The following is a 23798-nucleotide window of genomic DNA, read 5'->3' as shown; positions in this document are numbered from 1 at the left end:
CTTTGAGTCCAGCTGCCTTTAAACAGATGATTGTCTTACTTTAGTTTTCCCTGTTTACTTAGGCAGACATGTTGCAGGATGTTGCACTCAGTCATTAAGGGGGGCATATTCATGTGGGAATGTGATGCTACTGCATATCCTCTAGCCATATCACATGACCGGATCCTGTCCCAAATGGCACACTTCATGTGCACTTGTGATCTGGTGAACAGTGGTCATCTCATGCATGTGTCTGTTTAGTCCACAAGAACATAGAGTGTCCCACTCATCATTTCAGATTTCAGCAGAGAGCCAACTTTGCGGCCACTATACACCCTCGATGCTCAAGCTCCTCAACAGACTTCTACCTGACAGTCAAAGTGGTGTTACGTCACAAAAGTGAAGACTCAGTGGAAGAATGCAACAGATAAGGATGCGATATTGCTCACTTGAATGTCTGTGTTTGTTTTCTGATATCTGGTATGAATACTAATTCCAGTGTCTTCTTTTTTTTTCTAGGTATCTCTGTTTATGTGTTCTTGCTGCCATATGGTCAGAAATATGACAGATAAACAGAAAACAAAAAACGGATGTGCTCTACAAAACATGTAAACAAAACATGTAAACATTCAAATACTGAAAACAAAAATGAATGCATTTTTATATATACACTTTAAATGCATAGTGTACATGCTGTATATGCACCATGTTAAAGCTACAGTACAAAAGTCCACTTGACAGTACAAGGGTCCATGCTCTCATTACAATCAACAAAGGTACATTGGATAAACACATAGGTTACTGGTAAATTGGTGTCCCATATTGCTCTGGCTATACGATACAAAAGACGTTAAGGATATTGTAGGCTACACACACAGACATGTTAGTAAAAAATGTTAGTAGTTGTAATTAAGATTAACAGATATATGAGACAACATGTGGTGGTATGACATTGGAGCGTATAATTGAAAGGGAAATAATACACGTAGCGAAATTCGGGATGACAGCAAACTATTAGCCCCCTTCAGAGTCTCCTATGACGGAGGGAAACTGTCCTTGGTACTGAAGCTGTGAACCCGCTTTCAACGACAGCATTCACTGTGGGCTGTGGCAGCCATCATTAATTCTCTCTTTAGTGTATTGTACGTATAGTTTCTATGATATTTAGACTATACAAATTTTTATAAAAAAATAAAATAAAATAAAAATATACAAATAAATCATACATTTCGCTATAATATTGACAGTAGTCTATTTAATGTCTATTTGTTGTATTTATTAGCCTTGTGTATTTGACAAAGGTATGTTTTGTCTTTATGGACCCGTTAGTATATGTTTTGCAGTATGGCTTCAAGAGACAGAACGTCAGTAGTCCAGTTGTGACTTCTCCACTATTTGCGTTCATTGATAAAACCAGTATTGCCCAAATCATGCAGCACATAAAATCCATGGAAGAAAGTTTCTGATACAGCGAGAATTTTAACAAGAAAATGTTTATAACACTAATGTTCAGTGGTATCCGAACGAGTCTCATGAAACATTACAGCACTTGCTCTCATATTATCCAATGCTATAATACATAGCGCACACAACAGAGTTATTATTAGTTCCACATACCTGCGCTGAGACTTGCCTGTGAAGCGCGAGTTCTTGAGTTCTTCTCACGCAGATGTTCACGCAACAGCCTTTATCTCATTGCAGAGAGGTTTGCTGAAATCAGAAGAACCTCTAAAACCCGTCACACATGTTTATGGTGAGAAGCGTCTCTCATCATGCTGGGCTTAGTGTTGGTGGTGATGCTCTATCATCTCTCTCCCTCCCTCTGCACGTCACTAACGGGTCACGGACCGACAACGACACAACGACTGTTTGTATGCGTAGGCTACTGTGTTATTGGTTTGAGGTTGCTGATGTAGTCTGTTGTATGCTGTGCCATAACTGTTATGTTATTAATGTTGTATTTGGGGTAATGTGCTATGGATGTTATGGTTGTAGAGGCTGGCTAATGCCAGAAAGTTTGGAACGCTTCGCGGCATTCTAGCCAAGTATCATTTACCTCAGGGGTTGACCGACATATAAAACTTTTTTTGAGCTTGATGTTTTACCGTGGGGAAAAAATCTTAAACTCTCCATAAAGTTGTGAATTGTGAAAATTATGGAATCTAGTACCTTTATAGGCTGTGCACGCCATTGTAAATAATGTACAGTGTCTTGCGAAAGTATCGATACCCCTTCCCTAAACCTTATGGTAAACTGTTTTAAATTACTTTTTTTCCCACATCAATCTACAGTCCATATATCATTATGACAAAGCAAAAACAGAATTGTTCACTCAAGGATATTCACAGAGTTGTCTATAATCCACTCTTGCTGTAGGGTCATTGTCCTGTTGGACTGTGAACCGTCTGCCCATTTCTGAATGCTCTGGACTGGGGTTTCATTAAGGCCATCACTATATTTTGCTGTGTTGAGCTTTTCTTCTACTCTGACAAGTCCCTCAGTCCCTGCTGCTGAAAAATAGCCCCACAGCACGAGGTTTCTACCAGCACACTTTACTTTTGGAATGGTACTCTCTAAGTGATGAGCAGTGCCTGGTTTGCTCTATAGTTGATGCTTGGAATTGAAGATTGAAAGATTGAAGATTGAAAATCTTGTTTCTCACAGTGTCTTTACTATGGAAAGGATTGAGTCTTGCCACACTGCCATATAGCTCATATTGGTAGAGTGTTACAGAAGGACAAACATCACTGCAAGTTTCTCCTATCTCCACATATGATCATGGACCTCAACTAGAGTGACCATCAGGATCTTGGTCACCACTCTAACCAGAGCCCTTCTCTATCAATTGCTCAGTATGGTCAGGAAGCCAGCTCTAGGAAGAGTCCTAATTGTTTCAAACTTCTTACATTAAGGGTAACGGAGACTTCTGTGAACCTTTAATGCAGCAGATTTTTTTCTGAACTCTTCCCCAGATCTGTGGCTTGATGTAATCCTGTTTCTGAGCTCTACAGGCATTTTTTTTACAGCAGGACTTGGTTTTTGCTCTGATATGCATTTTCAGCTGTTATACCTTTTTATTAAGATGTTTGTCTTTCCAAATCATACCCATTCAATTTAATTTTCCACAGGTTAACTCCACCCGAAATGTAGTAACATCTACAAGCAATATGAATGCTCCTGAGCTAAATTTCAACTGTCCCAGATATGGGGAATAAATACTTATGCAATGGAATCATTTCAGTTTTTTATTTTTTTGAGTGTACTGTAGAATGATGTGGGGGAAAAGTAATTTAAAGCAGTTTAACATATAGCAGCAACATAACAAATGTGAAAAAATGAAGGGGTATGAATACTTTAACAAGGCACTAATATATTCCTCACAGCCTCGTTTTTCTTTTCATAAATGGATGAATGCACCACAATGGACATAAATGGTCCATGGATGCACCACTTGAGACTTCATTATGGATGTTGAGGTTTAGATGGTCTGTGAAAAGTCTGTGGGGAGATGAGTGTCCTGCTTTGCTATAAATAATTGGATTACTGTAAAGTAAAAGACCCAAACACAAATGCTTCTGACAGTGCACAAACAGACACATAAAAAACTTGTCTATGGTCTGCATAGAGTTTTAATCCATAGTGTGGAATTTTGATTGGGTGTTAACACCAAATAAAACTTTTTTCTATGAATATGTCAAGCGAAAAAATCCTGCATGCTAGTAAGATGACTGACAATGTCCCGAACTTCTGGATAAAATATTCAGAATGACCATTTCATGCTTCTTTTGACTCTCTTAGCATTAAATTTTTATCTGCACCCTGCTCTAGTTCATGAGACACGATAACAGATCATGAGTCAGTGCCAGCTTCATCTTTAAGAAGTGACATCTACAGGCTGAGTTTCATTTTCCCTTCTTTATTTGCAATATCATACATTAGGTATAAATGGCAACAAGGATTGCATGGAAAAGCATATATTCTGTTAAGACAACAAAGGCAGGGATAACGTACACAGCTACAAAATACAACATTTTACTTTATTTATATGTCATGAATCAATATTAGTATGTATAAGAAAAGACTTTGGGTTCAATTCAGGACTTTGCTATTTGAGAGGCAGAAAGAGAGCAAAATAAGGCATTCTGTTGATTCTGTCCTCTAAATGAAATTAAAAACTCAACAGATGAAAATAAAACAGGTGGACTGAATCACACAAAGCAAAAGGACAACTGGGTGATGTACCAACCAATCTACGCATAAAGAACAACAAGAAATGAAAAAAAAAAAAAAATTATGATAAAATGAGGAGCGAAGTTCTTTCTCTCCTCTTTTGACAAACACCAAACTTAATAGTACCGGAACAAACATGAATCACTGACTAATTGGGAAAAGGTAATTCCACCTTATTTTTTTTTATAATTTGTGTCAACTAATTATTATTGATGACAAAAGATAACTAAAAAAGCAGATACAGCATATTCAAGGGGATAGTTCACCCCATTCTCTCATTTACTCACCCTTATGTCTTTCCAAACCTGTATGACTTACTTTCTTCACTGGAAGAATATATTCTGATAAACATCTCAATTTTTTACATTTTTTGTTGTTGTTGTAACAATAGAGGTCAATGGTAACAAAAACTGTCAGGCTTCTAACAATCTTCAGATTTTTAACATCAAAAGGGTGAGTAAATGATGACAGAATTTCCAATTTGGGTGAACTTTTCCTTCAAGGGAAAGCCAAACAACTGAGGCAAAGAAACAAGCAATAATATTAGCAGTTAGTTCATTTGTCTATTTGTTCATGTGTTCAATCATTAATTCAGCAGCACAGGAATAGAAAGAATTGGGTAAGGCAGACGGATCATCTTACAGTAAAGGAAACTCAAAGCATGCCATGTGAAAACCTGTTTTTAAGAAATGCCTATGCAACATTCTTTACAACAGCCAAGGTAGTGCACATGATTGAACGGCAGATACACAGAGCAAGAGATACTCTACTGGAACTTCAAGAGCAGTAAGAACAGTACGGCTACATGAGACTAGTGCACAAAATATTAGATTCAATATTGGCAAATATCATTGTGCCTACGCAGTTAGTGCAATGCTGGTCCTGCTGGGTTCAACATGGCACTGACACAAAGCAGATTTTTGGGAAAACCCAAGAAAAGAAAGATGGGAATTTGCATACGATTTCAACAAAGATGTTTTTAGCACTGAAGGGATTTTACGGCAAGATTAACATCAATAAATCATAGAAATAAAAGACAAGACAGAATTGAGTTTATCTATACTACACGAATGGTGACAAATCTCAATATATTTGCTGTTATGTGACAAAAAAGAGGGGAAAAAAAACAAAAAAACTGGCAAGTATATTAGTGCTAGAAGAAAACTGACACTTGTGATCTAAAATCTAACCAAGCCGATTGTCCCATGTCTCATTTTCATATAATTCTGAAATTTACTACGTAATTTGCACTACGTACATTACTTCTAACAGAAGAAAAAGATGGGAAGAATAACATATAGACTCTATCACAAATTACAATATCAAGACATTAAAATAACTGAAATTCAGAGTTACACTATTAAATATGTGAAAGGAGAAAAATATTTAATATGTATCTGCCTTGTTCATACTCCATGCTGTAATAAGCTTATAATCTCAATTTTATATTCCATTGATAACAAAACATTCTTCATAAATACACATTTTTTTCAAGTGGATTTTCATACCAAAACATGCAAGCAAAGGCAAGTTATCAGACCATAGTAGGACGACAGCAGCCAATCAGCTCACACTTCAAAACCATGGAATCCGAACAGGTCACACATAACAGCCAAAAGCAAAGGTGTTTTGACAAAGTACAGTTGGAAAATCGTATGGTCGAAAGCACACTTGTAAATGATTTCATTATGCAAAGTACAAGGTAATTTCCATGTCATGTTACAATGTTTACAGTACACACCAATGATAACAACAATTACACAAATATCTACCTGAATAATAGCATTATAGTAGCTGACTGTGTAATGATGTGGTTAATACAAAATTACACATTCAAAAGGGACAATGATCATAAAAGTGGACAATGAAAGTTACTAAAAACATTTAAACAAGCTAACAATTGTACTTCGGTTTTATGGTAAAGGGATAGTTCCACCAAAAGTGAAAATTCTGTCATCATTTACTCATGCTGGTAACCAAATGGTTGCTAGTAGCCATTGACTTTCATAGTATGAAAAAAAAAATACTATGGAAGTTAATGGCTACCGACAACTGTTTGGTTACAAACATTCTTCAAAACATCTTTTGTTCTTAACAGAAGAAATAAACTCATACAGGTTCAAAACAACTTGAGGGTGAGTAAATAATAAGAGAATTTCCATTTTTGGGTGAACTATTCCTCTAACAGTTGCAAACTTGCCCTAATATCACAGAAATTTTACCTTTGTAATGTAATGAAGTCACATTTAGTTGGTATAAAAGGTTCTTATACTGTTTAAATAGCATGTATTATTAAGTATAACCAAAAAGTTGAAGCAGCATGAGGAGAAATATGACATGACGATGTTACATTTTACAATCAATTATGTTCAATCTAAACATAATGATGTAAAGGTAATTCTGCAGGTATAGCAGAGATTAACATTTACTATTAAATATTTACTTGTATGCAGACAATGAGGGTTTAAGAACATAATTAGAGCTTGACATTAAAGCCAACATTTCAATGTTTCTCCCTAATTACCAAATCAAAACACGCACAAACACACACACAACATTTTCTCATGTTCCCATTTTATACTATGGCAAAAAGAGGATATTTTAAAAACACTTGGTGAATTAAAGGGATAACGAGGTAATACCTTTATTATTCTGTCATTTCTTATGGGTAAAAGTATATCTGTTTACCATGAAATAAAACCATTTTATATGCAACAGCATATATTAAAAAACAAAAAAACCCAAAACACTATCTTGAAACATGAAAGCTTTCATAACATCCCATGTATCCACAGCTCTGTCTGCTAGTGGATTTGAGAAACTCTTGGCACGCTTTTTTACCATAGAACAAACAGAAAATGCAAACCAGTTGTTGAAATGGTGTGCCAAGTTGTCATGTCATACCTGAAATATGTGCAAATATTAGACTGAGAGATGTTTAGTATTTTATTTAAAACATTTAATGACACTTACAATGAGAAAACACTGGAGACTCCAAAAAGTGAGTACTGAAACTGACACCAGAAGTAATTCTGTAAATAGATAAATTGGTATAGTGCTAAGGGGAAGACAGAAACCCCATCGGCTTTGGCGATTACCTTTAGAAATCCTGAATGGGAAGACTGTCTTAGGAAGCACACAACTCTGTATCTCTTATAGGGCTTTGGGCAGATGTCACGAAATCATGCTGTGCCAGCCACCAGTGGCTTGAGATAAGATGGACCTCCTAGACTTTTAAAAACTGGTCTGCACTAAGTCAGACGATCAGTTTGTAATGTAAACAGCACTTCCTAACCAGAGTTTAAGTGTTACTCAAGTTTAAAAAAATCTCTCAATCTATTTTCAATCAGTAAGGTAAACTCTTCGACTGGCCTACATTGAAATAATGTGAAAAACAATTGCCAGATTTTTAAACAAAAAAGACAGAACATAATTTGAGATAATTGCGGTTTTGGTTTAACATTTGTTAGATAAAAGGGTAAAGGCAAGGGTAGAGTTTTGGGGTAGTAGGTAGAATCACATTCATTCCCTTCTTTTCCCGTTTTATTCAGTGGTGGTGATGGTGGGATGGACGAATTGAGGGTTGATGAAGGAAAATCCATCAAATTCAGCCTGGTCGATGTTGGCAATAACCAGCTCATCAGGAGGGGTCAGCTGTGGCTGTGTGCGTGTGAAGAACTTGTCAAAGTTCTCTGCCCCCTTTCCACACTATAAAACAAAATAATAGGTAGCGAGAGAGAGAGAGAGAGAGAGAGAGAGAGAGAGAGACAGAGAGAGAGCGAGAGAGAGAGAGAGAGAGAGAGAGAGATTACATATAAAATTACTTTTGACACAATTTATTGTAATACTACAACCATGTAGTGTTAACCACTACATCCCATAATGCGCCAGTGCAAACCTTCTTTTGGCCTTAAAATAGTACTGTCAGGAAGAACTTCCTATTCAGACGCAAAATTTATGGAAGGAGAGTATTAAAATGACTCACACAACGCGATTTACATAACTAACCTTTGTGCTCGTCAAATTACTGATATTTGCACCATTATTTAACGCCCACCCCCCCAAAAAAACATGTCTTAAAATAGGTGGTAATTTGCATTCTTACTGTCAGGATTGTGGTCTGTTTTGTAATGTTTTCCGAGTTTTTTTTCCCCCCTGTGGTTCCTTTGATTTGGTTTATTCCTGTGTCTCCCCCTATTCTGTTTGTATTGGTTTACCTTTGCCCATATTTGGACTTCCCCCTCGTTATCCTGGATTTATATCACCTATCTTGTTAATTTGCCACTCTCCTTTACTAGTGTTTAAATAGTCCTTTGTTCCACATTCCCCTTGTCCATTCTTAACGTTTCATCATGTTTGTTTTACTCCCTGGATTTTGTTTTGTTCTAAAGTTTCTTAGTGTTGTTGGATTCCTGGCTTTTTGTTTGTTTTCAATAAATTAGTGTTTTGTTTGTATCCCTGGATTCCCTGTGTTTTCCTCTGGCTCCTCATTCCCCGCACGGCATGACACTTAGTAGATTGCAATGGTTATTATGGAAATGATCTGGCTGCATCTGTGTTCTTTAATGTGCGCACTGTCAGTAAATCACACGCAGAATTTTCCCCTCCCATCAGTGCTTTTATGGATTTGCGCTCTAACGCTAATTTGCCCTGTTTAGTAAATCTGGCCCAAAGACACAATTAGCTGTCAAAGGTTTGCAAAATATACATTGTAATGCAGACAACAAACATGGTTTAAATTTAGACAGTTTTATATTTGGTTGGAACTGTAAATAAAAGGGATTTTAAATGTGTAATTCGTTTAACATTCTTTGTTGGAAATATGAGATTTTGATGACTATTTGTACTTTTGTTCCCAATTCCCTCATGTCCAACGCAGAAATTAACACTCCTCAGATTTCAAATTATATGCCCTAGTTCCTCTTCATCTGGATGATAACACTATTTGCTCTACTGGTTTGGAGAACACAGATGTGGAAGCCAAACACACTGGCAAACAACAGCAGCCTCTGACATGAGTATTTTGCATTAATGTGTAAAACATAAATTTTAATATGAAGCTTAAATTATTTATTTGTTTGAATCATCTGAGTGATAAAACAACATTATAATCACAATAGGCTACTTGCTATTCTCATTTTCTATTTTACATGACAAGCTCATGAGTACTTCTACATCTCATAGGCATCCTGACCAAATAACTGACCTACTGTAAGTAGAAGGAACATTAATACCTAACACGCAATCCATTATTTTGTAGACTTCTTCAACCTCCATACATGTGTATGAAAAAGTACCAGAAGCACATTTATAATAACCCTATTATTATGACGAATAAATGATTCAAAGCTCCTTATCAATGATATATACAGTACATGTGTGGATTATACGGTGTGCAGGTTTTAGACCCTTACATGAATACAAGAACAAGAGCCAATAATATTTACTGTTATGACTTCAGTCAATGTTTAAAAGAAGGCTGTCAATTTAACAAAATAATGAATTAGAAAGAATTATTTAAAAATGTGTAAACAAAAATAATACATTTAATCATGCCTCTGAACATAAAGAAAATGTCCTTCCATCAAAGCAGTTCAAGAATACCAAAATAACCAACATCTAAAAAGAGAGTAGAGTGACCTAAGTGATAATTTGCAATTAATTTGATAGATTAATTGGCATATAATGTAATTAAGTAATATCTTTAATCGACTGACATCCCAAATTTAATGTATAAACAGTCACGTGAAAAAAGAAAGGTTATGGAGTTTCCTTTTGTAAAGCTGCCAGATTCTATAAGACATGCATCTCAAGATGTGCCTTAAAATAGTAGACATCCCTCCCCCCTTCTCATTGTACGATATTTGAAAGGCGAGATGAATGGTGACTCAAGCACTGAAAGAGATGGTCAAATGTAAATGGCTGTGTCATGCTCTCTCATGAGGCAGATTTTCCCATCAGATTTGAATGATGAGAAACTGCGGGGGAATCTGGTTGTGTTCTAACAAGCATGCAGATCAATTAAAGTTGCAACCGTCATAATCACAAACACAGAGACCATAAAAAGCCATTTTTTAGACACAGAGGTCCATGTAGGGCACTTCCTACGTCAGCAGTGGAACTAATGATTGGCTAAATGTTTAAAATGGTAGCTGTGCTGAATTAAGCCTGTTTAACCCCCACCATTAGTGTGAAATGGACACGGGGTCTGTATCTGGCCTACTTTTGACCATGAAAGGAAGCTGCAGTTCAGCTTCAGGATGTCCTCAGGGGACATCAGACAATTGTTAAAAACAAACGAACAAACAAAATAAAAAGTGACAGGAGATGTTCAGAACACACTCACACATAACATAGAAGACTAAAAAATAGGACATCATACGAAACACACAATTACTCGAGACAAACTAGCTTCTCTCTTCTTTTCTGTTTTGTCCCCAGTGATGTGACAGAATGCCCTATTCAATGATATATGTGTGGGAGAGCACCTGTGCTTGTGAAGGGGAAACAACTACAGTATGACCCACTTTAGAAGTCATATATATGTATGCAGACTGCTTTTGCAGCTCATCTCTCTCTTTTGCTCTCTCTCACACTCAGACGCACGCACACATACATGCAAACCTTACCAAGGACAATCTAAGCTATTTAATATGACAAATGGCTCTATCTCTTAGCATCTTGGCAAAATGTTCTCACGTTCTCCACAGGCGCTGTCTCAAAAAAACAACAGCAATTCATAACACATTTCACCAAAAAAACTGTAAAACATAGAATTAATATTATTATTACTATTATTATTATAAATATTAGAAGGCACAAAAATTATACATAGCAAGAAGCAGGCAGATGATTACACAGTGTCAGAGAGGTATTAATTTGTGCTGGCATGGAATAAATATTCATCTATTTATTTATTTTTTGTGATTTTTACAGAAAAAAAATGTTGCTGTAAAAACCTGTAAATTGGTCAATTTATATACTTACGAAAATACTTTATCATATACATTGCTATTGCTGTCATGATTGTTATGTTATTGTTATTTTTATCATTCTGGAAGCAAAGACTATGAGTTACTGTTTTATTGACAGGGCAAGTATTGTACTGCTTGTATTATTTTGGTGGTTATCAGTACATTCGTAGGTAAAATGGTTTTGGTAGTTCAAGGAAACTGTTATATTAACAGCATATTACTTTATAAAATATACAGACATCCCATAACCTGAAACACTGTCACCATGGTTTAAAGTGAATTTTCAGTTGTTAAAACCCAGGAAAGCTCTTATTTTTTCATCAGTATATGATATACACACAAGTTGAATATGAATGGACATGCATAGATTTTCTTACCACTTTAGGTTTAAATGGAGGCTGTATTTCTCTGTTTTCCAGGCGTTCCCAGTCAATCCGACGGAAGAAAGCATGTTCCCGAATATCTCTCTCCCCCTCTGGGCTGCAGCCCAGACGCTTTGAAGGGTGTTTTGTCATCAGCTGAGACGCAAGACAAAATATAATCTTTACTGTCTAAACAGGAAGAGGCTTAATGTAACAATCATAAAACATTTTCACATAACATACATTTCTTAACCTAAAAAAAAACATTTAATATGCATATGCTAATCTTCATCATTTTAAATATAGATAGACAAATTGCATGGACATAAACATTTTATCAACAGTTATTCTAGGTTCAATTGCATATAAATGTCTAGACATTTGACAATTTTATTTGAACTTAGATTAATTGTAGAAAAAAAAAAAGAAAAGAAACAACGACCAGTTACACTTTCATAATAGTGTGAAGTCATAAAAAAAGATAACCCTAACCTAACCATCTTCAAGACATACTCAAATTATTATGTTCATTCTCCATGGTCATGGTAGATCTGTACAGCAGATAAAGGCCAGAAGGAACAACAGTTACACATTCATCAAATATTCTCTGCAGTCATAATAGGGAAAACGAGGGGATTTCTCTTTTCTTTTCTCTAGGTGTGATATTATAGTCTTGATGTGATATTACAGTTTTGAAAAAAAAAAGTCAATGAGATGTGTGATATTATAGTCTTGAAGAATTAAAAAAAAAATTTATTTTCACAAATTGTTGTCACAGTCTATTATTTTCCATCACATCAAATGTAACTAAGTGATATCTGTTTGTAAGTCTACTTGAGACATCTACTTGAATGGCTTACAATTCAAATGTAAACTCAAATAGTAAGCCTTGTTTTATATAATCTTTATATAATACATTTTATTTCTTCCAGTATGCTATATAAATATAAATTGGACAAAGCTGTGCTCTATCCAAACTGAATATTTGATCACACTTCAGTTTGGGGACTAATTCTTACTTTTAACTAACTATTAAGTACAACCTTTGCATCAATAAACTACCAATTTGCTGCTTTTTAATAGTTAAGGTAGTTGTTAAGTTTAAATGGTCACACTATTTTAAGATCCAATTCTCACTATTAACTAACTATTAACTGTAACTTTGCCTCAATAAACTCCTAATTACTGCTTATTAATAGTTGGTAAGTTAGCCGTAAATCTAAAATATGGTCATCAAGAATATGTGCTTTATATGTACTAATAAACAGCCAATATGCTCGGAATATACAGGCTAATAAGCAACTAGTTAATAGTAAGAATAGATCTCTAAACCAAAGTGTTGCCATTTAAGTTTAGGCATTGTGTAGGATTATGGAATCTTAAATATGGCCTTGCAGAATAAAGCATTAATATGTGGTTTATAAGTACTAATAAACAGCCAATATGCTAATAATATGCATGCTAATAAGCAATTTGTTTATCGTGAGAATTGGTCCTTAAACTAAAGTGTTACTGAATTTTTTACAGATGCAAAGAGCTTTACAAACTTCACAGCCTGCTAACTAAAAAAAGTTTTCTTTTCTTTTTTTATTTTGTTTTAATTATTAAATGATGACTTAAATTTGTCAGGAAAATTGATTTCAGGTAAGTTTCTAACTCATTATCCCTCTATAGTCCTGGGCTTTTCTGGGTCAGCTTCTGACAGCCACTATGTATCCATTAGTAGGCAGCACAGTTTATAAGACACACAGAAATTTCAAAACACACAGAAATGAAAACAGATGAACTTACACCTCTACCACTGACAGAAAGATAGATGGTAATAGAGAACATTATACAGGTGAGACAGCATATGATTGTGCAAATCATCAGCTGTGATGTGTCCTGCTTGTACCATTATCTCTTTCTCTACCAGGGTGTTCTTACAATAAAAGTAGCTAAAGGTATTATGGTATTACCGTGGTATTCTTGAAAGTATCTTGAAGTATACTGAAAAATTCAATATGTGAAAAAATAGTTTACTTCTCACAATGATAACAATACCTTGAAATGGTTCATTTATGTACCCCTGTCATTTTACCCTGACTTTTGATTCAGAACAAGATACTGTAATTTTGTTTTTTTGAACAAGAACAGTGAAACATTACAGGTCAGTGCAAAAAAAAGTGAACAATATATAGATTCAGACCTGCACTTAAACTGAGAAGTTATGGTAATTTAAGAGTGGTTTGGCTGAGAAAATGTAATATGAGTGTTCAGATATGTCATGTAACTGCTTTATTTTTACTGCGTAAAAATGATATTATTTTAATCATTACACTATTTACAGTACATGTAATAAATAGAAGATTACGCAATGGTGTATTCAGCACTAAATGCCAGACAATGCTCCATTAATAACTTTTTTCATATTGTATTCTTTCCAAACAGTATGCAGAATGTGCTACATTATGAAATGCATCTGTTATTTTCAATACATAAATTACAGTCCATGAAGTTAGAACTATGCACTGCCACAGTATTTTGTTAGGAATGATGTTCTGGAAACAGCAATTGCTGAAATACCCAAATAAAGACAAATTATAAAATCTAGTCATATCTTTGTTGATGTTAGTTAATGAAAATGATGAGTTCTGAAGTTTCGAAGACTAACAAAGGTCTTACAGGTTTGGAACGACATGAGGGTGAGTAATGAATGACAGAATTTTCATTTTTGGGTGAACTCTCTCTTTAAAGTTTCAGTCCCTTTAAAGTCAGGCTGAAGTTGAATCTAATAACAACATCACAGTAAATGAAACCTGAACACTGATAAGACTTTTATTAAAAATGAAACCAGGAGTTCATCTGTTTTTATCTAAATTGGATCAGCTCCTGCAGTGAATTTCTGAGGGCAGTGAATTTCTGAGCAGATGCATGTAATATGAGGGATTAAATGAAGTGATAACAATACAAAATACTTTTTTTCTGTTCTGTACATTTCAGTAACTTTCATTGAAAGTAATTTTAGATATATTGATATCAAATGTCAGTGTATTGCTGTCAGAATGATCTTGGATTCATGGGAACCTAATGACCTGTTTTTTAAATGACACAACTCTCTTTTTCTGAGATATAGCCTCCTCATTTGTCAGGTATGAAATGAGCTCCTAAACTTGTGCTATCTGGTCTCAGCCACATATAGTATATCCCTTGTTCTGGAGAATGCAAAGTCCGTAACTATTAAGTCAATAAATGTACAACTATTTTCAGAGGCTAAGATGAAAGATAGAGACATCGAAATAGAAGAATAATGTATTGTTGAATTTTGCTTCCTTGCTATTAACCAAGTAGAGAGCAAAGTCCTCCTTTTCCCCCCTAGATCTTCTCTCTCTAATGAGAAGTCAAACTGGTTCAGTTGGGCTTTAGAACCTGGAGCATTCTGCCTTTATGTGTCAGAACTTACCCCTTTACAGATGGAAACTGCTTCTTTGGACATGGATTTAGGGTAGGAGACGTTGTGTTCCATAATGGACTGGAAAAGTTCATCTTCATCCTCACCATCAAATGGAGGCTGAGAAGAGAGATAGAGAAAAAAGAAAATCAAAATTAATATTACGCTCTTAAAAATAAAGATGCTTTCAAAGGTTCACATCGATGCCATAGAAGAACCATTTTGGTTTCACAAAGAACCATTCAGTCAAAGGTTCTATAAAGAACCATCTCTTTCTTACCTTTTTATAGTCTGAAGAACATTCTTTTACCACAAAAAACCTTTTGTGAAACAGAAAGGTTCTTAAAATGTTAAAGGTTTTTTATGGAACCATTTAGACAAAAAAAGGTTCTTCTATGGCATCGTGAAGCACCTTTATTTTTAAGAGTGCAAGCATTTATCCTGATATATAAATATAGAAACTCTTAGGACTCTTCACATGTGGCATATTATGGAATTTACATTAAGCTTACTCTTACAAAAAGTACAAAAGTGCTAACATAAAATTCACCATGGGGAGAAAAGTAAAGATCAAAATGACAGTGGTAATACCATGGTATTATTTGAAGGACCTTATAGTATCATTATACCATGAAAGAGTATCTTAGTATATACCAAAGCACCATGATATTACCATCACTGACAACTGGTACCACCAGTGTGCTTTAAAAAAATATAAATATACATCTCTGGGTATAGCAGCTGGTGTCAATATTATATAGATAATTTCTGTTAAATTATGTTTAAAACTATACAAGCACAGCACATTTGACCACTACTAACTATATTACAACAAAGCTACACAGTTTTTGCAGAAGGTAACAGCTGGCAATGTAAGACTTGATGGTTATACATGTGTACTCACCTGTCCCGCCAGCATCTCGTACAACAGGACTCCATAAGCCCACCAGTCCACAGAACGGCCATAAGGCTGATATGCTATTATCTGAAAAGAGACAGCATAAAAAAAACAACAGATTACTATTAAAGATCAGCATAATAGCAACACAGATATCACTACTGTCTCAGATTACCATTTTTCCCATCATCCCCTTCCCATCTGGAAGTGAAAGACTGTCTAGGAGTACAGTAATTATTTACCATGAAAGTGACCCAGATTTAAAACATAACCTAACATGTTCTTTTATTTGATAAATCAAGAAAGATTGCAACTGAAATTGGGTGGGTGGGGTGTGAGAAAGTATCAGAGTGTGCCTTTAAAATATCAATAATGAAATATCAAAAAAGAAATAATTTTCTTTTTTGTACCATATATTCCAGAATTCCACACAGCTTATACAGTTTGCAGTCAGCTTTCTTGGCTGATGCAGTTCACAGCAGATTCAGTGCGTGTGTGTTTTTATGTGACATAACACTAACACTATGTGACAGTTTTAGATCATGGCTGTAGCCGCTCAAGGTTTTGTTTGTGGCTCTAGATGTTGAATCTCATATGTGACCCTGGACCACAAAACCAGTCATAAGGTTAAATTTGACAAAACTGAGATTTATACATCATATGAAAGCTCAATAAATAAGCTTTCTATTGATGTATGGTTTGTTAGGATAGGACAATATTTGGCCGAGATACATCTATTTGAAATCAGAAATCTGAGGATGCAAAAAAATCAAAAAGACTGAGAAAATCACCTTTAAAGTTGTCCAAATTAGGTTCTTAACAATGCATATTACAAATCAAAAATTACATTTTGATATGTTTACAGAAGGAATTTTACAAAAAATCTTCATGGAACATGAACTTTACTTAATTTCTTAATGATTTTTGGCATAAAAGAAAAATCTAAAATTTTGACCCATGCAATGTATTTTTGGCTATTGCTACAAATATACCCCAGCGACTTAAGACTGGTTTTGTGGTCCAGGGTCACATATTTCAAAATACTGAGGACCACACACACACACACACACACACACACACACACACACACACACACACACACACACACACACACACACACACACACACACACACACACACACACACACACACACACACTAAATAAATCGTATTCCTCAACTACACGTCTCATATACACACAGGCTACTTAAAGTGTGCAAAGCTAATATCAAGTTCAGACTAAACAATTACCGAGGAGAAAACAAATAAACATCCACTAATATCATCTCTCAACTTAATTATTATCCAAACTGATGAAGCAAGTGACAGAATAATGGATGGAAAGACATTTTCACACTGGTAATTTCTATAACACTTCATAAATTGACATGTTCATCTAATCCCAGTGAGTGATAAAAGCGAACAGATTTAACTGATAGTAAAAAGGATTTAAACACCACGCAATTCTTCTTGAATTTAAAGAGATTGTTTTATACTAACAATATTTTGGCAATGCAAGAAATAGAACAAATTTAAATTTTTATTTTTTTTGGAACTTAGTAGGAGGTCCTCACTAAGATAGGAAAACAAATGTGTTATAAATTTACGGTTAGCCATGTGTTTTACTGCTGCTCTACCTTTGACATACTTTACTCAAGTTAACATGCAGGAACATGTTCCCAGATAACACGCATTACCACTGCATAATATGTAGGTCAGCAAAAGAGATGGAAAGCGAGAGAGTAATGCTCTCGAAAAAGGGTGGAGGACAAATGGCCACTATACTTTTTTTTTTTTTAATTACATTTCACACAGCTATAACATACAGACACATATTATGGTGTTTTAATGCCACATAAAAAAGTAAATCGCACTGGTAATAGAAAAAAGAACAAAGCTTGAACTTTATATTAATGACTAATACTTTGACTTAATTCTCATTATTTGACTTTAATCTCTTATTGCTATGATTTGAATATTATGATGATGACAAGGACATTACTATACAAACTTTGACAACCATTCCTGACTGATTTCATTTCTACTTCAAAACTTCAACAGCAATCTAGGTCTGTGGGAGGGTTTGTTTGGTAAAGCAGAAGGTGTGCTTTTTTGTGTGTGAAGAAGTCTGAAAGACTATTGTGGCTGCCTTTAAAGAACTGCTTTTAAAGACTTGCTGTAGGAGACAACTCTGCCACCCACTGTCATGTCATGCCACTACGGTTTGAGTATTTGGGGAAGAAAAAACAGAGAGGGACAGAGAGAGAAAGATACTGTGAGTGTGCGTCTGAGGATGTCAGAGCAGATAAAGGTCATCAATATGAAGTAATGAAGTGCCACAGATAACCTGCATTGTAAGAGCTTATGTGTCACTTGTGGAGACATCCTCATGCTAAGGTCTGCTTTGGGAAGTAAAGGTAAGAGAAAAAGAGCTTCAGTTCAGAGAAAAGGGGGCAGCTACACACTAGGATCTGCTCTGAATAAAAAAAGATCCGTATGAGGAAAAAAAGAACTTGAGGAAAAGACAGAACTTTAAATGCAGTGGGGGTCTCCATTACTGCAAAATGTTTAATTTTTTTTTTTATTGGAGTGCATCATTAATTGAAATAGATCATTTATTGTAGTGCTGGCAATATGCTCAAATTGTCCTATGAAATTGCAGCTACACAATATTATCGTGCCAGTTTATTTAAAGGTGCGATGTGTAATATTTAAGATGATCTCTAGACAGAAATGCAATATAGTATACATAACTATGTTTTCAGGGGTGTATAAAGACCTTACTTAATGAACCATTATGTTTTTATTACCTTAGAATTATCAGTTTATATCTACATACACCGCGGATCCCCTCACATGGAAGTCGTCGTATTGTTTCTACAGTAGCCCTAAACGGACAAACTGCTCTACAGATCGCGTTTCATCACTGTTGTTCTAGCGGAAAAACACTGACACAATGATGAACAAGTAACTGTAATATTCACAATAACATTGTTTTATTTAATTATTAAGTAAATATAATTCTTTCATTTACGTTTTAAAAGAAACCTCATTACTCTTTGCTGTCTAAAACGACTACATCTTAATCCCGTGTGGGCCACCGTAGCTTCTGTAAAGGGAGGGGTGAGCGGTGGACGGAAGCCGTTGGTTGCAATTCACAACCTCACCGCTAGATGCCGCAAAAATCTACACACTGCACCTTTAATTATTTACTTCATTTCATTGGCAAAAATTGAACCAGCACCAGCATAGTATTGGCAGTGAGTATTATGCACTTAAAAAAACACTCTCATTATAATCTGTGAAGCTATCTACACTGTATGCTGAATAAATTACCCCTTATTTACTCCACTCTAGTCAATATTTGTGTTTACACCAGCCACGCCGCAGCACGTTTTAGAAGCGTCCTAGAAGTGTCCCAGAAGCAGCTCTCTGTGCTGCTTTGCTAAAGATATGCGCCTAGTAGGGGTGTGCAAAGCAGCCCATATTTGTATCTGTATTTGTATTTGTTGAGGGGGGAAAAGTATTCATATTTGTATTTGTATTCGAGTAAAATTCAAAATAGGCGTAAAAATAAAGAGTGACGGGAAGCTATGCTAAGGTTAACTAGCCAACATCTTGCTGTCTGCAAAAGACAGAGTAACTTAAACGTACCATATAAGGGGCCGTTCACATCGCATCTAAAAACGCGTGGAAAACGCTAGGCGCGCCGCTTTCTCCTTCTTTCCAAAGCGCTCTCCGTGAAGACGCGAAAGTTTCAGCAAAGGATAAATGGATTTGCAAAACTAAAGATCGCTTGCAGTAGCTTTGCTACTGAAAACTGTTATCCCTGTAACAGCTATGATCAGCTGTTTCTCCATCTTTGCTAAGCTTTTAATGTTTTTCGTGAAAGGAAGAAGCTGATTCTTTGGTTCTTGTCACATGACCCGCTGTGCGCTCGCGGAATTCTGAAAAGTTGAGATGTTTTTATCTCGATGCGAAAAAAAGAGCGCGTGGAAAAAACGAGCGCGTCGCGACCGCGTCGCTTCCATTATGAGCGCGCATACCGCGCGTCCACATTTGAAATCACGAACTTGAGCACGCAAAAGACGCTACATGTGAACGGCCCCTAATGGAATAATCTCCCGATCAAACGCTTCCCGAAAGTTATAAACTGCCTCCGGAACCCAGTTAAGGTACAAAAATCTATTAATAAAATAGTGATGCAGTGAAGTCTTTTTTCGCTCAGCCGAGCCTTCTCTGTTGCTGTGTGGAGCAGCATGTGTCAGTCACCTGTTTTACCCCCCACCCCCCCGACTCCTGAATGTCACTCACTCACTCACTCATGCGGGCATGCACTGCGGTCTCATGAGGAAACGCAGCTTTTTGATATAAAGTTTTTCTTGTTCCCGAATACAAATATATTTTTTAAGTATTCGTTCGAAATAAGTATTTGTAAAAAACACGCTATTTGTGCCTTTCCGAATACCGTATTCGGGTTCGGCTCCACCCCTAGCGCCTAGTCTATTTTTGATAGATAATAATAATAATCATCTTGTTATCGTCAAATGCATCAGCAACAGGCGATATCTCTGACTATCGTCGATACATGATTCTATCATCTATTGCCGCAACCCTAAGTTAATGTGATGCATTTCCACAGTTATTAACGTTATAAATGTAGCAAAAGTAGTTTGTATATTTTCATTTTCAAAAAATGTGATGTATAGAAAACTAGTTCCCTTTCAGTTGGTCACATTCAATGTCATGTCAGAATGAACAGACGAATTGAGATCCAAATTTGTTGGTTTGTTACGATGTGACGTCTCTGTTCCCTCCTTCAGGGAACGAGGGTTACATACGTAACTGAGACTTTCTAATACAGCTGTTGAGGGACTGATGCCAGATTTGATGTCTTTCTCTATGAGCAATGTAATCATTCTTTCTACATTTTTTTTGCCTCTTTTGTAAGGTTATAGAATCGCCTTAAATAAATATGGATTTAAATATGGATTTATTATTTTGCTATTGGAGCAAATGGGAACACAAAAATTATATCTGTTGTAGGGTCCATAGAATAATATTAAATGAACAAATAGACAGGAAGATGGTCAGAAGGGTAATGTATAGAAAACTAGTTCCCTTTCAATTGGGGACTGAGGGCAAATTTGACATCTTTCTCTCTTCTGAGCAATGTAATCATTCACTCTGTATTTTTTCCCTCTTTTGTAAAGTCATAATAACCATTGTCCATTGTGGATTTATTATTTTGCTATTGAAGCAAATAGGAACACAAAAATTATATTTGTTGCAGGGTCCACAGAATAATATTAAATGGACAAATGGACAGGAGGATGGTCAGAATTTGTTTCAAAATTAGAATTCTTAAAATCAGTGGCATGTGTTAGTTCCTTCAAATAAGGAGGCAAAATATTTACTTAGTATTTTGTTAATACAGTTTCAATCAAAAATCAACCAACTGCACCAACCCTTAGTGAGTCATTTCGAATTCATTGAGCTCAAGAAAGGCAAAAGAGATGCTGTCTCCTTTTTAAATATTTTTATCCCGTAGATTATTTTCCCATTCAAAACATTATTGAGGATATACAGCATTTACATTTAGTATTAGCTGTCAGTCTGGGATGATTGGTACTGCCCACAGAAATCATGCTCTCTCACACTTACCTCTGGAGCGATGTAGTCTGGCGTTCCACAAAAAGTACGGGTGGTCACACCCTCTACAATGTTCTCCTTGCACATACCAAAGTCTGCAATCTTAATATGGCCCTCTGCATCCAGCATGACATTATCTAATTTCAGATCCCTGAAAGTGACAAAAAACAACATTGCCATACATTACTATACACTGGTTGAATCCAATACTAAAAATTGGAAAATGGGGTTGCAGAAAAAAATGATGTTTATGAATGGATAAATAAAAGGATGTTTGTCTTCCTGTTTCAATATTTTTATATAAAAATATATTGAAACAAAACTCATCTTTTTCTCGCACACCAGCACAACAAAATATAGTTTATTTTAGTTCATATAAAAGCAAGTGCAGTGTTTTTTTTTCTCAAACAAGTGCTCTGTCGCTGTCATTCTGCTGACGTCAGTTCATCTGTTTGCTCTATTTCCCTAGGCCAATTTAGTCGCTCAAAGAAAAACAAGCCAAATCATTAGGTTTAGCTCCTAAAGAGAGACTGAATTAAGTGAATTCCTGGTTGTAGGTTGGGCTACAATAGTTATATGTTATTTGAAATGACTCATGGCACTTTAGCACATTTCACAAATATGTTATTTTGAAAATATGATTTTTTTAATGCATTAGATACACAAATGACCTTTACAAATGTATCCAAGAAACTAAAATAACACATGACATTATGGCAGTAAAATATATGTTCAAATATTATCCAACCACATTATAGCATTTCACTCAAAATCTGACCATCAAGAAACTACACAGTTTTGGATCCTTTAGTGGAAAGACAAGTAATTGTAAAAAGTACAAATAAAATACAAATATACAAAAAACTAGCTATCCTTGACTGGGTGATTAATTTAAGCAAAATCTGCAACCATTTTACTTGCAACTCTATTACTCTTTTATTTTTTTATTTTTTTTTGCCATCAGATTTTAGGATTATGCATTCTGTCTGTTATATTTTTACTAGATTTATTTAATTTTTTACTGCTTAAACCACACAGGTCACACAAAATCAGAGTTTAAATAGGCCTAAATGTACTGAACATAAAATAGTTCACATTAAATTTCAGGCCCTTCTTTGTACCCTAGTGCCATAAATGCCAATTATTGACTTCTAAATGATTAGTAATTAGTAAGTAGTAAATCTCTTATTTACAGCCAATTCGCATATACTTTTAAACTACTGACAGAAAATCTGAATGTGTAGTGTATGTGTTCACCTGTATATGACTCCTTTCTTGTGCAAGAAAAAAAGTCCAACAGCAATCTCTGCAGCGTAGAACCTGCAACAATCAGATTATTTTACATAAATTCACCTACAAGCACACATAAAGTGATACATGCTTTAAAGCTCAAATCCAGTAATGCATACTGTATACAGCATATAAACCCAATGAGAGAGTGGCTTACACTGCTTGTGGCTCCTTAAATTTGCCCACTTGCTGGATATGGTACATCAGATCACCACCATTAACATACTCCATCACAAAATACAGACGATCCTATTAAAAAAACACATCAAAATCAACTACATATATAAAACTATTTAGACAAACTTTAATCCAAGGAAAGAAAGAAAGGAAAGGAGGTGATGGAGGCCAAGTATGGTGACCCATACTCGGAATTTGTGCTATGCATTTAACCCATCCAAGTGCACACACACAGTAGTGAACACACACACGCACGCACGTACGCACGCATGCACGCCCGGAGCAGTGGGCAGCCATATTGCTGCGGCACCCAGGGAGCAGTTGGGGGTTCGGTGCCTTGCTCAAGGGACTCATCTCAGTCATGGTATTGAGGATGGAAAGAGTGCTGTACATTCACTCCCCCCACCTACAATCAATGCTGGACCTGAGACTCAAACCTGCAAACTTTGGGTTACAAGTCTGACTCTCTAACCATTAGTCCATGAGTCATAAGTCACCATCATACACTACATGATTTTCTGTGAAATCTGTCAACTCCAAATGACCAAAATCAGCAGACTGGATGATTTTGGCAACTAGAATCAACTTCTCTAGACTGCAAATCAGAAAATCTAAAAATTGTGTGCTGTAATCCAGCCTTTGTATTCTATAGCTTTAACACAATGTCTACATTTTTTATCTTACTTGACTAACTTATTAATTGAGGAAGAATTACTGTTAACTCAGAAACTTTAATTTGATGTACAATATTACCATTTAGTGAATTATGATAATCTGTAACATTCCATGATAATCTAAAAAATTCT

At 35.5% G+C, this 23798-nt stretch overlaps 2 protein-coding genes across 2 annotated transcripts in view; both read right to left on the bottom strand.

Annotated features, from left to right (window-relative positions):
* Positions 1-1736, bottom strand: part of cacng5a (calcium channel, voltage-dependent, gamma subunit 5a) — a 29040-nt gene extending 27304 nt beyond the window's left edge. Inside the window, exon 1 of the mRNA XM_073852314.1 lies at positions 1597-1736. The gene's annotated coding sequence lies outside the window, so the exon portion shown is untranslated. The remainder of the gene's footprint in view (positions 1-1596) is intronic.
* Positions 1737-5574: 3838 nt separating this feature from the next.
* Positions 5575-23798, bottom strand: part of prkcaa (protein kinase C, alpha, a) — a 110408-nt gene continuing 92184 nt past the window's right edge. Inside the window, exons 11-17 of the mRNA XM_073852673.1 lie at positions 22973-23064; positions 22783-22845; positions 21538-21676; positions 15880-15960; positions 14988-15095; positions 11561-11701; positions 5575-7917 (exon numbers count right to left, since the gene is read on the bottom strand). Of these exons, the coding sequence (XP_073708774.1) occupies positions 7753-7917; positions 11561-11701; positions 14988-15095; positions 15880-15960; positions 21538-21676; positions 22783-22845; positions 22973-23064 (789 nt within the window). The 3' untranslated portion in view covers positions 5575-7752. The remainder of the gene's footprint in view (positions 7918-11560; positions 11702-14987; positions 15096-15879; positions 15961-21537; positions 21677-22782; positions 22846-22972; positions 23065-23798) is intronic.

This window comes from Garra rufa, chromosome 12 (assembly GCF_049309525.1).
Source record: "Garra rufa chromosome 12, GarRuf1.0, whole genome shotgun sequence".
NCBI lineage: Eukaryota > Metazoa > Chordata > Actinopteri > Cypriniformes > Cyprinidae > Garra > Garra rufa.
This window is presented reverse-complemented; position numbering and strand designations above follow the sequence as displayed.